This window comes from Ornithorhynchus anatinus, chromosome 2 (genome assembly GCF_004115215.2).
Source record: "Ornithorhynchus anatinus isolate Pmale09 chromosome 2, mOrnAna1.pri.v4, whole genome shotgun sequence".
NCBI classification, from domain to species: domain Eukaryota; kingdom Metazoa; phylum Chordata; class Mammalia; order Monotremata; family Ornithorhynchidae; genus Ornithorhynchus; species Ornithorhynchus anatinus.
The window spans coordinates 11,767,900-11,783,077 of NC_041729.1; the positions used below are offsets into that span (position 1 = coordinate 11,767,900).

At 43.7% G+C, this 15,178-nt stretch overlaps 1 protein-coding gene and 1 long non-coding RNA gene across 15 annotated transcripts in view; one reads left to right on the forward strand and one right to left on the reverse strand.

Moving 5' to 3' along the window:
- The window catches only part of RIMBP2 (RIMS binding protein 2), a 358,745-nt gene that overhangs the window by 260,209 nt on the left and 83,358 nt on the right, over positions 1 to 15,178 (forward strand). For all 13 annotated transcript variants that reach the window (XM_039910269.1, XM_029057608.2, XM_039910266.1 and 10 more), the window contains one exon: positions 8,937 to 8,987. In XM_039910269.1, coding sequence (XP_039766203.1) covers positions 8,937 to 8,987 — 51 coding nt within the window. The remainder of the gene's footprint in view (positions 1 to 8,936; positions 8,988 to 15,178) is intronic.
- LOC103164819 overlaps positions 1 to 15,178 on the reverse strand; it is a 41,248-nt gene that overhangs the window by 24,189 nt on the left and 1,881 nt on the right. The window contains exons 2-4 of one of the 2 annotated variants that reach the window (XR_003756794.1): positions 10,886 to 11,010; positions 9,377 to 9,565; positions 2,752 to 2,824 (exon numbers count right to left, since the gene is read on the reverse strand). This is a non-coding gene — a long non-coding RNA (uncharacterized LOC103164819). Of the gene's footprint in view, positions 1 to 2,751; positions 2,825 to 9,376; positions 9,566 to 10,885; positions 11,011 to 15,178 lie in introns of those variants that run through there. The other variant, XR_484354.2, reaches the window with a different exon arrangement.

Genomic DNA, 15,178 nt, shown 5'->3' on the forward strand with positions numbered 1-15,178 from the left:
ATACTGATATTTATGACAGGAACACTTATGTGGTCATTGTATAAATTTTCTTAGGACAGATGGCAAGCACAGTATTATTATAGCCACTTTATACCTCAGTATAATACTGGTGAGTGCATGATATTATAATAATAATAATAATGTTGGTATTTGTTAAGCGCTTACTATCTGCCGAGCACTGTTCTAAGCGCTGAGGTAGACACAGGGGAATCGGGTTGTCCCACGTGGGGCTCACAGTCTTCATCCCCATTTTACAGATGAGGTAACTGAGGCACAGAGAGGTTAAGTGACTTGCCCAAAGTCACACAGCTGACAAGTGGCCGAGCCAGGATTCGAACCCATGAACTCTGACTCCAAAGTCCGTGCTCTTTCCACTGAGCCACGCAGAGCCCAGAACTAGGACCTGAATTTTCTGGTGGAGGGTCCTCTTTGTTCAATCACCATTCTATGAACTTCTTTACCCCTTTAGTTGCTACTTTGACCCTGGGAAATAATTCACTATGTGTCAAGCACAGTTCTAAGTGTCAGGTTAGATACAAGTTAATCAGGTCACACACAGTCCCTGTCCCACATGGGCATCACAGTCCATGAAATAGGGGAAACAGATTTTAAATCACTATTTTACAAGTGAGGAAACTGAGGCCCGGAGAGGTTGAGTGTCTTTCCCAAGGTAACACAGCAGGCAAGTGGTGGAGTCAGGTTTAGAACCCAGGTCCCAGGCTTGTGCCCTTATCACTAGACCATGCTAGTTCCCAAGCAATGAGTGAGCAGAATCTCCTGACCTTTGTTTTAAAGGCGCTCAGTCAGCTCTTTCTTCCTTCTTATGATCTCTCCTCCTACTTCACCCCAGCCTGCGTTTTTCATTGCTCTCAAGCTAAACTACTCCCAGCACCTTATCTTTCCCACTACTGGCTCTTACTGTTGCCCTCCCTGGAGCCTAAATCTTCCTCCTCTTTTAATCCAGTAGACCGCAGATTTCCCCATCTTCAAAGCCCTTCTGAAATTACGTTAATCCCCAGTTAATTTCTGCTCTTCCCAGGTTATAGTTCCTTCATTGTCAATTCAGCTGTTCTTCACCAACTGTGCTTTTATTTATGCCCAATGTCCCATAGTATTTAAGTGTGTACCTTATGTATTGTATTACTTTAGCACTATCTCATCCAAATATCTCCCTTTTCTTCTTCCTCCTATCTGTAATTGATTTCAGCGTCTCTCTGCACTGCTAGATTGTAATCTCCTTGAGGACTGGGATCGTGGCCTAGAAACTCTACTGAACTCTCCCAAGTGCCTAGTTCAGCGTCCTGCAGACCGTAGATGCTCAGTACATGCTATTGTTTGATTGACTGACAGTAGCTCAGAAGCTTTATTGGCTCTGAAGTTAGAATAAGCTTCACACCATGGAAATCTCACCCCACTCTTCAGAGAGTACGGTGCTCTGCACACCTGTATACTAATCCTGGCTCCGCCACGTCTGCTCTGTGACCTCGGGCAACTCACTTAACTTCTCTGTGCCTCAGTTACCTCATCTGTAAAATGGGGATAAGAGTGTGAGCCCCATGTGGGACAGGGACAGTGTCCAACCTGATTAACTTGTATCTACCCCAGTGCTTAGAACAGCACTTGACACATAGTAAGCACTTAAGTACCACAGTTATTATTTATTATTAGTAAACAGTCAATAAATACCATTGATTAGTTGTACCCTCCACCATTAGATGAGCTAGTGAAAGTCACCACAATGAACTTGGGCCAAGTTCTGCCTTAGTAGCATCTGCTTCATTCTGAGCTGGGTTAATTCATTCAGTAGTATTTATTGAGCGCTTACTGCATGCACAGCACTATACTAAGTGCTTGGAAGCTACAACTCAGCAACAAAGAGAGACAATCCCTTCCCAACAACAGGCTCACGGTCTAGAGCATTTCAATTCTTGGTTTGGACATACTGCTTAGTTTGCCCAAAAGCTTCAGCATGAAAACAGCCACTACAATGAACTGTTGTGTTTCATTTTGAACTGGAAAAGTTCTTACAGTTGCTAATCTCGCTGCTTCTTTAACTGCTACTTATGGTGGTGATTTTGTTTTTAATGTCTCAACTCCTTCCAATGGAAAATTAGCTTTCTCTCAACTGAATCAGCTGAACTATTATACCAAATATACATTTTCTAGATGTTCTATTTTTTATCCCATTGAGAAGAACCGTTTTTGGAAATGGAATTTTTTGTCAAGTTGATTTAGAGGGAAGTATTTTGAACTGCAGTGTTCGTTAAAGTGTCCCAGCTGTCAATAACTTCCTCGGAAACATGAAAGAAGGAAAATGGCTATGATTTAAATGTATACAACCCTCAAATAATTTCTCAGTTGGGCTTCCAAGCTTAAAGAAAGTTCTCTTGCCTCTTTCTAGTTGAGGAATTCAGAAGTATTTGAAATTAAAGCTTATTTACTTACTCATTATTTTTCTTAGATATTTTTATCATTAACTAGCTTCCAGAGACTAGAATTCTACAAGTGTTCTAGTGGATATAGAATGGGTCAGGAAGCCAGAACGCGTGAGTTCTTGTCCCAACTCTTCTACTGGCCTGCTGTCTTAATTCCTATTTTACAGATGAGGTAACTGAGGCACAGAAAAGTTAAGTGACTTGTTCAAGGTCACACAGCAGACAAGTGGCAGAACCGGGATCTGACCCAGAAATGACGTTGTTTATGTTTTTAATAAGTTGGTGCATTCCTTCTGGCTCACCTTACTCCCAGGGAGTGACCCTTGGAACTGAAGTTATAGTCAGATTAATAAAACATTTTCAGGATCCCGAGGAAAGATAACGATGATCTGGAAGAAACGTTTGTAATGATTTAGGGAATTTTGCTTCTTGGCCCATTTCAGCTGTTTTCAAGGAGGCATTGTTATTACAGCATTTATTTAAAACAGCTCCACTTCAACCAGACCTACTGTGATGCAGCCCCACTTCACAAGGCAAGGGGCTTGTTAATGCTGTTCAAAATAAACATACTCAAATTTGTAGCACTAATTACTGGTACAAACCTCTGTCAGCTTGGTGAATTTTTAATCTGATTTAGTCCAGACACCATAGCAAGATGAATCAATTCATTAAGTTTATGTATTTCGAGATTTATAATTGAGGCAATGATGTCTAAATCCACTAGTTTATGGAAAGATAATATTTCAGTCAACAAAATGGAGTCACATCAAAGCAAAATAAAACAATATTAACTCACTCTCCCCATGGGGGTTGCTAGAGGATGGGGAGGGCAGTGAGATAGTCTTCTCCCTAGACCTTCCTATGTCAGGATCACAGTGCTAAGTGCTCAGTAAGAGCTCTGCACCCAGTAAGCGCTCAATAAATACCATCGAGTGAATGAATGAAATCCTGACTCTCCCCTACTTCTTTCCTCCTTTGAGGAAATGCTTCTCCTTCCCAATCTCTTTAGTGAGATACTCAAACTTCTGGGGAAGTTAGAAGGGGCAGGCGGTGGTGAGGCAGTCCAGCAGTCTGTCAGATACAGCGTAGCCTAGTGGAAAGAGCATGAGCCAGGGGGTCAGAGGATTTAGGTTCTAATCCGGCCTCTGTCAGTTGCCTGCTATGTGACCTTGGGCAAGTCACTTAACTTCTCTGTGTCCCTGTAAAATGGGGATTCAATGCCAGTTCTCTCTCCTACTTAGACTGTGAGCCTCATGTGGGACAGGGACTGTGTCCAACTTTAACGTTTATATCTACTCCGGCACTTAGAACAGTGCTTGACACATAGTAAGCACCCGGCAAATGCAATCATATAACAACAACGATAATAATGAGGATAATAATAAAGTAGTGGTTGAGTGCTTATTGTGTGCAGAACATTGCACTGAGCACTTGGTCTTGTCTTATGCCGTCGAGTCGTCTCTGACCCATAGCGACACCATGGATATATAATAATAATGTTGGTATTTGTTAAGCGCTTACTATGTACAGAGCACTGTTCTAAGCGCTGGGGGAGATACAGGGTAACCAGGTTGTCCCACGTGAGGCTCACAGTTAATCCCCATTTTACAGATGAGGTAACTGAGGCATATTCATTCAATTCAATAGTATTTATTGAGCGCTTACTATGTGCAGAGCACTGTACTAAGCGCTTGGGATGAACAAGTCGGCAACAGATAGAGACAGTCCCTGCCGATTGACGGGCTTACAGTCTAATCGGGGGAGACGGACAGACAAGAACAATGGCAATAAATAGAGTCAAGGGGAAGAACATCTCGTAAAAACAATGGCAACTAAATAGAATCGAGGCGAGGTACAATTCATTAACAAAATAAATAGGGTAACGAAAATATATAGTCGAGCGGACGAGTACAGTGCTGTGGGGATGGGAAGGGAGAGGTGGAGGAGCAGAGGGAAAAGGGGAAAAAGAGGGTTAAGCTGCGGAGAGGTAAAGGAGGGATGGCAGAGGGAGTAGAGGGAGAAGAGGAGCTCAGTCTGGGAACGCCTCTTGGAGGAGGTGAGTTTTAAGTAGGGTTTTGAAGAGGGAAAGAGAATCAGTTTGGCGGAGGTGAGGAGGGAGGGCGTTTCGGGACCGCGGGAGGACGTGACCCGGGAGTCGACGGTGGGATAGGCGAGACCGAGGGACGGTGAGGAGGTGGGCGGCAGAGGAGCGGAGCGTGCGGGGTGGGCGGTAGAAAGAGAGAAGGGAGGAGAGGTAGGAAGGGGCAAGGTGATGGAGAGCCTCAAAGCCTAGAGTGAGGAGTTTTTGTTTGGAGCGGAGGTCGATAGGCAACCACTGGAGTTGTTTAAGAAGGGGAGTGACATGCCCAGATCGTTTCTGCGGGAAGATGAGCCGGGCAGCGGAGTGAAGAATAGACCGGAGCGGGGCGAGAGAGGAGGAAGGGAGGTCAGAGAGAAGGCTGACACGGTAGTCTAGCCGGGATATAACAAGAGCCCGTAACAGTAAGGTAGGCGTTTGGGTGGAGAGGAAAGGGCGGATCTTGGCGATATCGTAGAGGTGAAACCGGCAGGTCTCGGTAACGGATAGGATGTGTGGGGTGAACGAGAGAGATGAGTCAAGGATGACACCGAGATTGCGGGCCTGAGAGACGGGAAGGATGGTCGTGCCATCCACGGTGATAGAGAAGTCTGGGAGAGGACCGGATTAGAGACATAGAGAAGACACCGAGGCATAGAGAAGTTAAGTGACTTGCCCACAGTCACATAGCTGACAAGTGGCAGAGATGGGATTCGAACTCATGACCTCGGACTCCCAAGCCCGTGCTCTTTCCACTGAGCCATGCTGCTTCCCAGAACACCCCACCTCCATCTGCAATTGTTCTGGTAGTGCATCCATAGAGGTTTTTTGGTAAGAATATGGAAGTGGTTTCCAGTGCCTCCTTCTGCACAGTAAAATCGAGTCTCTACCCTCGACTCTCTCCCGTGCCACTGCTGCCCATCACGGGTCAGTTTTGACTTGTAACAGATTGCCTGCCACTCGCTAGCGGCTGCCCAATTAGGAGTGGGTAGGCCTCTGCTTGACTCTCCCTCCCATAGTCAGGACCAGTAGAGTACTGGAAACTTTCCGGATGTGACCCCGAGAGGGAAGGCACTTGGAAGAGAACAATAGACTAGGCATGATCCCTGCTTTCGAGGAGCTTGAGGCTTTTATGAGCCTTGTAGTGGGGGTGCTTCAGGGGACTCACTTTAAAAAATATCAAAATACATCTCTGCTTCACTGTAAAATGCAGATCAAATGCTATATAAACACTAATTCCTAAGAAATCTTCGCACCTCTGCAGTCCCAGCAAGCTATCTCACACTGCCCCAACCATCCAGATTTTAAACCACATTTTTGGCTCATTTCCATCCTGGCCAGAGACTTGTTCCTCAGTGTGACCCAAGCTGCTGTGAGAAAGGTGGATGGTTTCGCCCCTATAGACAGAATCCATCACCACTCCTCTCCAGTTGGCACCTTCTTTCAGTAATGTTGTTGCCCCAGGTTCTCCCTAATAACATTTGTATTTGTTAAACCCTTTCTCTGGGCTGAACATTATACTAAGCACTTGGATAGACATAAGGTAATCGAGTACCTCCTTGGAGTCACAGTCTAAGTAGGAAGGCAGATAGGTACTGGATCCCCATTTTACAGAGGAGGAAACTGAGAAGGCCTTCTTCCATTCAGGCAGTGTTGAGTGATATTCCAAGAACCCACCCTTTCTTGCCTACACTCTGATGAGAGACAGTCAGTGAGCTTGCCTTCAAGTTCCCTTTACCCAGTTTGATAAAACTTTGACTTTTTACCATAAAAATTTGGATGGCCCTGCTAGATTTAAGATCCTTGAGGACAAGGATTGTGTCTACTTATTCAAATGTACTTTTTCAAGGGCTCAGTAAAGTGCTCTGTAATCTCTGTTTTTTATCTGTCAGATTCTCAATGGAGTAATCTCAATGAATTGTTAGAAATATTCTTCATAGGTCTTGCAGAATTAAACTCTAAGTCAGTTTATATAATGGGAAGGATTGTAATAATAATAATGATAAAGTTGGTATTTGTTAAGTGCTTACTATTTGCAGAGCACTGTTCTAAGAGCTGGGATAGATACAGGGTAATCAGGTTGTCCCACGTGAGGCTCACAGTCTTAATCCCCATTTTACAGATGAGGTCACTGAGGCACAGAAAAGTGAAGTGACTTGCCCACAGTTACACAGCTGACAAGTGGCAGAGCCAGGATTCAAACACATGACCTCTGACTCCCAAGCCCTAGCTCTTTCCACTGAGCCATGCTTCTTCTTGTAGATTATTTGCGGTCCATAGCCTTGAACCCTACTATTTCCTTATCTTTATTTTAATATCTACCTCCTCCCCTAGACTATAAGCTACTCGTGGACAGGGATCATGTATACCAACTCTATTGTATCATCCTTTCCCAAGTGCCTAGGATAACACTCTATACGTAGTAAACACTCCATAAATACCATTGATTGATTGACTGAGGTTTGAGACTAAATTGGCTCAAAAATGCAGTGAGAGAAGCAACTCCCCTAAGGAAATGGGAAGGTGATAGTGGAGTGTGAATTCTAAATCTCTTTCGGGTTTCAGTTTTATTCAGTTTGTGGCATGTTGGTTTTAAGTCCAGTCCAGCTAGAGTCAACAGCAGTAAGTCTTTCAATAACCAGCTGGGGATGTGAAATCCTTGAGCCTTTGCTGCCATTTCCAGCTCTTCACAACGTTTCATTCTACTGAAAATTTGTGACATTTAGCTCCTTAGCAAATGTCATTTGTACTATATCGCCATTATTGCTCAGATACTGTAACCATGTAACGCTAATAAGTTGCTTCTGTAATTCTATAACACTGAGTCCATTTTAATATTGGCAGTTTGCCTGGAATAAAGTGGCATCAATCAATCAACCATATTTATACTAAGCTAAGCGCTTAGTGGAGCACAACAAAACAATACAATAGAAAAATTCCCTGGCATTGTATCAAATTTAGCCTGAACCCAGATTACCGACTGGGAAAGCCCAAGGAAGAGAACTGGAAATTGTTTTTGAAAATTTTATTGCCATTAATCCCACCAGGAGACTGGAGACAAGTCTTATTTGAGCAGTGTGACCTTTAGTTCTTCCCAACTATTCAGTAACGTTACAATAGAGTCAACTGGTGCCTATAAACAGCTGCCCTTAGTTTTCGAAGATGAGGGTAATGGGGAAATTCTACCCTTGCATATTGATGAGTGACTGGAACTCTATTCCAAATTGTAGGAATGCAAAATTGCCCCTTCTGTTAATGTAAATAGGACTTCCAGGCCCATTGGAGACACCTGGGAGTCATTCTGTCCTTTGATTGATGAAAATCAGTCAACCGATGATACTTTTTGAGGGCTACTGGTCTGCAAGCACCATGCTAAGTGCTTTGGAGAATACAATACAGCAACAGGTAGCCACGATCTCTGCCCACAAGAGGCTTACAGTCTGAAGCAGCGTGGCTTAGTGGAAAGAGCATGGGCTTGGGAATCAGAGGTCATGGGTTCTAATCCCGGCCCTGCCACTTGTCTGCTCTGTGACCTTGGGCAAGACAGTTAACTTCTCTGTGCCTCAGCTCCCTCATCTGTAAAATGGGAATTAAGATTGTGAGCCCTATGTGGGACAACCTAATTTTCTTGTATCTATCCCAGTGCTTAGAACAGGTCTTGGCACATAGCAAGCACTTAACAAATACCATCATCATCATTCTTCTTCTTCTTATTATTATTACAACAGGAGATAACATTTAAAGTAGATTAAGGTTAGGGGAAATAGTAGAGTATAGGAATAGTTACGTAAGTATTTTGGTGCTGAGGTGAGTGGCTAAACGCTTAGGGGATACACAGCCATGTGCATAAATGATGCAGAGGTGAAGGTGGATAGGATGGATATTAAAATAAGTTACATTAAGAGAAATGGCAGAGTAGAGGGATATATATATGAATTCCGTGGGTCTGAAGTGGGACGAGTACCAAAGCGCTTAGCGGTACCCATCCAAGGCCAGACGCGATGCAGAGTGGGTAAGTGAGGGGTTAGTCGGAGAAGGCCTCCTAGAAGGGATATTAAGGCTTTGAAGAGAGTAGAGTGGTGGGCCATTCTCTATGAAGGGGGAAGTAGTACCAGGCCAGAGGGAGGACATGGGCAAGAGGTCAGCGGCGAGACCGATGAGCTGAGTACAGTGGGAAGTTCAGCATTGGAGAAGCAAAATGTGATGGTGTTACAGTAGGAGATTAGAGAGGTAAATTGGATGTAGGAGGAGTCATTTCTTCCCAAAGAGAGAGCTAAACTTCCAAAACCTCCTCAAATAATTTGTTAAAGCAGCCGCAAAGACATGTTCTGAATCTGATTCCATGAATCTGGGCAAACATTTGGGAGAGGAAAATACACCATATTGAGTGACCTCATTTTTTCTCTTTTTTCTATTATTCAAAGGCTCAGGTTGAAGCCAAGAAAGAACATGAAGGTGCAGTGCAGTTGCTAGAGGTAAGCACAAGCCCTCCTGTCCCTGAAAACGGTGGCTGAATAGGCAGGGGTTCAGAGCCATGCCACATAGATTTTCCTACTCTACCAATGTGGTGTTCTCAACTATACAGTCTGTCATTCCCTGGTGGGCATTGACCTCTTTATTAGGTCAAGGAGTTTACATAATTCCCAATAGCCTTCCAAGGAAGCTTACTTGAAAAAGTTACAGATAATGGGTTAATTTTGAACAAGCATCCAGAAATTCAGAGAGAACACTCCCTCTGCGATTAAATAAGAGGCAGTCAACAGAATGGAAGGATGGCAGATCTGCGGCTTAAATAAAGCATCATCAATATCATTAGGTACTAAGAACCCACCGTGCTACATAAAGCGAATGAAATAGGCGTCACCTCTGCCTTTAGAGATGGTCCAACCTTACTGAGGATCTGTGATGGAGAAGCACCTTGGGTCCATTTAAGAAGTGTGTCCAGAGAATTTTGGCAGCTTGGTGAGGGCTGGCCTTCAGGTTTTTTTAAGTTTTCCTTGGAGTTATGGATGCTGGTTGGCCAGCTGGCGAATCTTCCCTACCTCCGGTCCTCCTGGAAAAGGAAACGCTTTCTCAGTCGAGATTCATGGCCTTTACCGCCCCCTCCCCAACGCACCTCTCTCTCCACTCTCCTCACTCTATTCTCTGCCTTACATAATGGATGGGTGGTAATGAGCCACAAACTGTTCCCTAAATGTCTAAGACAAATGTCACGCAAGATGAGAACCAATTAGCGCCTTTTCGATTATACATAAATTCATCAAAGGAGTAATATCTAGAAAGAGAGCCATCTCTCCCCAGCAGGGACCACCCGGGGAAACCCATTAAGAAAGGCCACGGCCTGTGTTGACACGAGGAAGCTTTTCTCCATTCTCTCCGATCTTCAATCGGTAGGCACACCTGTTCACACCAGATCAGGGGGCTTCTCCTTCTCCCCATGGGATTTGGGGTGATTTATAAAGTGAATATTTGTTTCTCTCCATTGCCCTGCAGGCCTTTTTTTCCCACAGGAAAAGATCTAATTATTATCATATTTATCGGGATTGATTTTTAAACACGTGTAAGAAAATGAGGCCCCTTTCTGAAGTGTGGGATAAATTGCAGGGGGAAAACTAGGAGAAGGAAAAGAAAAAAAAAGTGGTCATTTATTGCTGTGAAAAAATAATCAAAATCTCTCTTGCTTAGATGATCCATCTGCCCCCTTTATTTGCATAGACCTCCCAGTGAAAATATACTGTTTCTTTTTCCCAGTGCACTAAAGCCTATTAATTTTCTCATTTGTGTTGGTTTAATCTGCCTTTTGAGATTCAAGCTCAGCTGAAGTATTGATTTTTGTTTTACTATCCTACAGTGTGATTGGCAGTGCATGCTTTTACATGTGGTAACTGTTTTATTGTATTTTGTTTGGAAAGGGGAGCATAATCCAGATGTGTTCAGAACTGTTTTCTATTTATTTCTTTATCACATCTCTCTGTTACTGTGTCTTGTCGGAATTGGTTGCTTTGCTCTTCATCCAGAACACCTTGGACAGCATGCAGGTATTTTAGGGCATAACTTCTTCCCTTATACCAGGGTGTGTGCTTTGCTGTGCTTCCCTCGTGCATGGAATCCACGCTTGCCTCGTTTCCTGAGCCCGCTCAACATTTCTCCACCCAGGAGCTGGAGAGGGAGACCTTAGGATTCCAATGACTGGGTGCTCTGTTAATGTGTCGGCGGCCATGTTATCATGATTTGCTGCATGGCGGAAGTTGATGGGTTGGGCAAGAGGCATGTTGAACTACAATTTAGACTGCCTCCCTAGAAGCTACAACTCTGGAATTTTAAGAAGATGTGAGCCACACAGTAGAATTAATCGTAATTATCGAGCGCTTACTCTGTGCCGAGCACTGTGCTGAAGCGTCTCTCCTCTGAGAAGGCCCAGGAAATGTGGCTTGTCATTCTGTTCAAGGTCGCAACTTTCAGGTTCCGTGAGTTTCCTCTGAATTCAGATGATGCTACCTGCAGATGGAAGAGGAAATTTCAGGAATCACCCTCCCGCACTGGGACCTAAGAGCTGGTCATTGCCATAGGTTGTGTAATGCAGACATGAAAGTGCAGGCTTTTAGCCAAGAACCAGATTTGTAATTCATCTGAATTCAACCACTTCACCTGAAAAGTTGTCCCTTTCGTTTGATGTCAGCCTTGTGAAATCAGAACATGTTGATCATTCTCGATATTACGAGTGCCAACTGGTAACATTCAGAAGGAGCAAGGACGTACCCCATGAAGTGTTTCTGGACCATAGAGTTTTGACAAGGTCCCTAGTTTTGCAAATGGCTTACTATTTCCCTTCTGGAAAGATCAGGGTTCACCACCAGCAGAGTTATTTAGAGAGAGCTTACTCTTTGGAAAGAACACAGTCCTTACAGTCACGAGACACGGTTTCTAATCCTATAACAGTCACCCGACTGCTGTGTGATCTTGGGCAAATCACCACTTTGTGATTTGGTTTCCTCAGCTGTAAAATGGGAATAATAATACCCGCCTCTCCCTACCTCACAGGGACTTGGGGGGAGATATGATGAAAACACTGATGTGGGAACACTTTCAAAACATAAAAACTGTTTTGCAAATCATGTCTCCCACCTTCTTCTTCCCCTTGCTCATGCTCTTCCCCTGGCTTGGAACTCCTTCCTTCCCCAAATCAGTCAGACCACAGCTCTCTTCACATTCGTAGCCCTCCTAAAACTCTACCTCCTCCAACAAAATGTCGCCAATTAATTTGCCTATAACCTAAATCGGAAAATATCGTCATCCATCTCTACCATTTATGAATTTATTTATATCCTTCCTCAGCTCTCATCTATAAATGTTTAATTATTTTGACCATAATTTGTAAATTTGTTTTATGTTTGTCTCTCCAAGTAACTGTGAGGTTCTTGTGGGCAGTGAACTTGTGATTTCTTTACTTTTTTCCCAAGAGCCTAGAACAGTACACTGCACTGAGTGGACATAATAAAATCTTGTAGCATTTTCAGTAGTACCATTTATTGAACACCCACTTGGCATGGTATACTGCACTAGGTACTTGGGAAGTCTAGCATAACAAAGTGACGTGTCCCCTACCCACAGAGAGCTTACACTCTAATGGAGAAAACAAACATCAAGGTATGTAAGCTCGTAGTGGGCAGGGATCATGTCTGTTGTATTGCACTCTTCCAAGCACTCACTACAGTGTTTTGCACCCAGTAAGCACTCAGTAAATACCACTGATTGATTATTTCTAACTACTAGTACTAAATCAGGAAAGGCTTCGATTGGAGGAGAATGTGTAGAGAGCAGTATGTGCAGTTACCAAGTTGAAGGACTGGTTTTCAACAGCACTGGGATTTGGAGGTTTGAAGTTTCTCTCCTGTCAGGGATAAGAGATGATATTTTGATATCCATTGCTGGAATCAGAATTCAGCTGGTGGAGTGTTTGTTTTTCTGTAACACCCAGTTAGTATGCATGAACGTGCCACCTTGGAGAGTCCGAAGCAAAGATATGGTGTCAGGGAAGAATTCAGAGTTAATCTTCCTCTTTGATATCTATTTTCAAAGGACTTAGTCTCGTTGAGAAAAGACTGTTTTAACAACAGGACAATGCTGCAATCAATCAGTAATACGTACTGAACGTTTACTGTGTAGACCACTGTACTAAGCTTTGAGAGAGTACAGTGGAATTAGTCTATGAGAGTAAAACAACTATTCGCTCTCATTCCAGAATCCGTGTCTCCCCAGCCCCCAAATTAAACCAAAAGTGCAGACAGCTGGTGAGGGACAGGCAGGTAGGGAGGGAATTTGGGACTATGGATATTGCTAAGGATTCTCCAAGAATTTTGCTATTTCTCCCTAGTTAGTTCCCCATTAAAATCTTCAGCTTAACACTGGCAATGACAGTGGTTTCATTTAAGGGTCTTTAATAATAATGGTACTTATTAAGTTTCACATGTGTTGGCACTGTACTAAGCGTTGTGCAAGATAATCAGATGCCACATGGGGTTCACAGTACAACTAGGAGCGAGAACAGGTATTGTATCCCCATTTGGCAGGTGAGGGAACTGAGGTACAGGGAAGTTAAGTTGGTATTTGAGCACTTACTATGTGCAGAGCACTGTTCTAAGCGCTGGGGTAGATACAGGGTAATCACGTTGTCCCATGTGAGGCTCACAGTCTTAATCCCCATTTGACAGATGAGGTAACTGAGGCACAGAGAAGTTAAGTGACTTGCCCACAGTCACTCAGCTGACAAGTGGCAGATCCGGAATTCGAACCCATGACCTCTGATTCCCAAGCCCGTGCTCTTTCCAATGAGCCACGCCGTTTCCCAGGGTCACACAACAGACGTATGGCAGAGTCAGAAATAGAACTCAGGTTCTCTGACTCCCAGGCCTGCACTCCTTCCACTACACTTCTCAAAATAAGCCCAGGGAGAAAGGTTGTTGAAATAAATTTAACTAGGTTAAATGGGTAGAACTTTCTTTTATCCTCCCAGAATACTGGGCAAGTAGGGTTATCATCCATGACTTGAAGATGACCTGCTGGGACCAAAGGATGTTGAAACATGTCAGATCACGTTGTTCTCTCACCTACTCATTCTCAGTTTTCCCTTTAGCCTGCATGGATCTTGTGAGTACATTAGAGCTGAGTTGGCCTTTTACAAAGCCATCTGCTTTGCCTGTATATTTCCATTGTTATTGGAGGATTTTTCAGAAAGTGCTTCACTTGCCTCTCTCCCAATCCCAGTCCATCTGATTCTGCAGCAGGGGAACTGGCAAGCTGTTTTCTGATCTCACTATTGCTTGTTTGACCAACCTTAGGTGATGCCATATGCAACTTCTGAATATTTTAGGAGCCCTTCCTTATCAGAATAGGTCTCTTTTATACCCTGCCAACTTGGAAGATAGAAAAGATTTGCCCCACAAGATTGTCCATTCATTAATGTGTCATTTCCGAGTCTTCGAAGAGGTTTTCCCAATGCGCCCGTTGACGATTTCTGGACCGGTCTATTAGGATCTTGTCTGTTACCGGCTGCAGTGTCCACGCTGTTCCTGCAATTCTTACAGACTCCATTTACAGGAATGATGTCCATTGAAAATGGTGGTTCTGCTTGGGTTGGGAGAGCCAAGAGCACACTGGCTGGTTGCCTTCTCCAGAGCTAAGGCTTTCTTCTTGTGCTGGAGACCTTTCTTTTCCACAAAATAGTATGAGATATGGGTGGGGAAGGCTTTGATTCTATTTTCTCTCTTTGTCAAGACTCCTTCTATCTTCTGATCTCATCCTGAATGGCAGTGACATCTGCACCCATTCTTTTCTTTGAAGATCACCAAACACTTTGGAAACATAAATGCATTGCAAACTACAATGCCCCTTTTAGGCTTGCCGTATCGAGGAAGTCAAAACCAGTTCATAAAATAATGTGGGCTGTCTCCGGGAAGCTCCTTGAAGGGCGGAACCTAGACTCTTATTTTTATTCTATGCTTCCAACCGTTTCATACTGTGCCCCTATTCACGTGAGTTGTTCAATAAATGTGAATGAACGTGAATGAATGAACAAACACTTAAGGCAGAATACTCAGGTCTAACATTGCCAATTTTAGAGAGAAAAAACTGCTGCACAGCAGATCTGATATTTAGAGTGAGTTACTGTCTCTTAGGAAAGGTGGGGTGAGAGAGAAGATGAAGACAAGTGAGTTGAGACCAGAGAAGGGGCTTGCTGTTAATATACAGAAGACTGAATTCTGATTCTGTGTCTACTTCTAACTAGGCTGGCGCCTAGGTGTAAAAAGCATCGTCTTTGATCAGATAAGGACCCAAATCCCTGCTGGTTGCTGGCTTCCCCCCAGTTTTCTGCAAACCGCATCTCTTGGCAGATAAGATCCTGAATAGAATAAGAATAGCCTCAGCCCTTCCATAGCAGAAAAGCCAATGAATCTGATGAACAAATGAAGGAACAAGCAAATCTTAGAAACGTTGCTGGGTTTTGTTTTCCTTCTATATTTATAAATACCCTTAGCCAAATTTGCAAGTCGTTGCTGTTTGCTCCAATTATAGCTTATTTGTCTGATGACTTTGCCATATGTTCCCCACACTCTGGGATGTTAACAGATTCACAAGCAGCAGCTCAGAATTTCACAATACTGCAGGT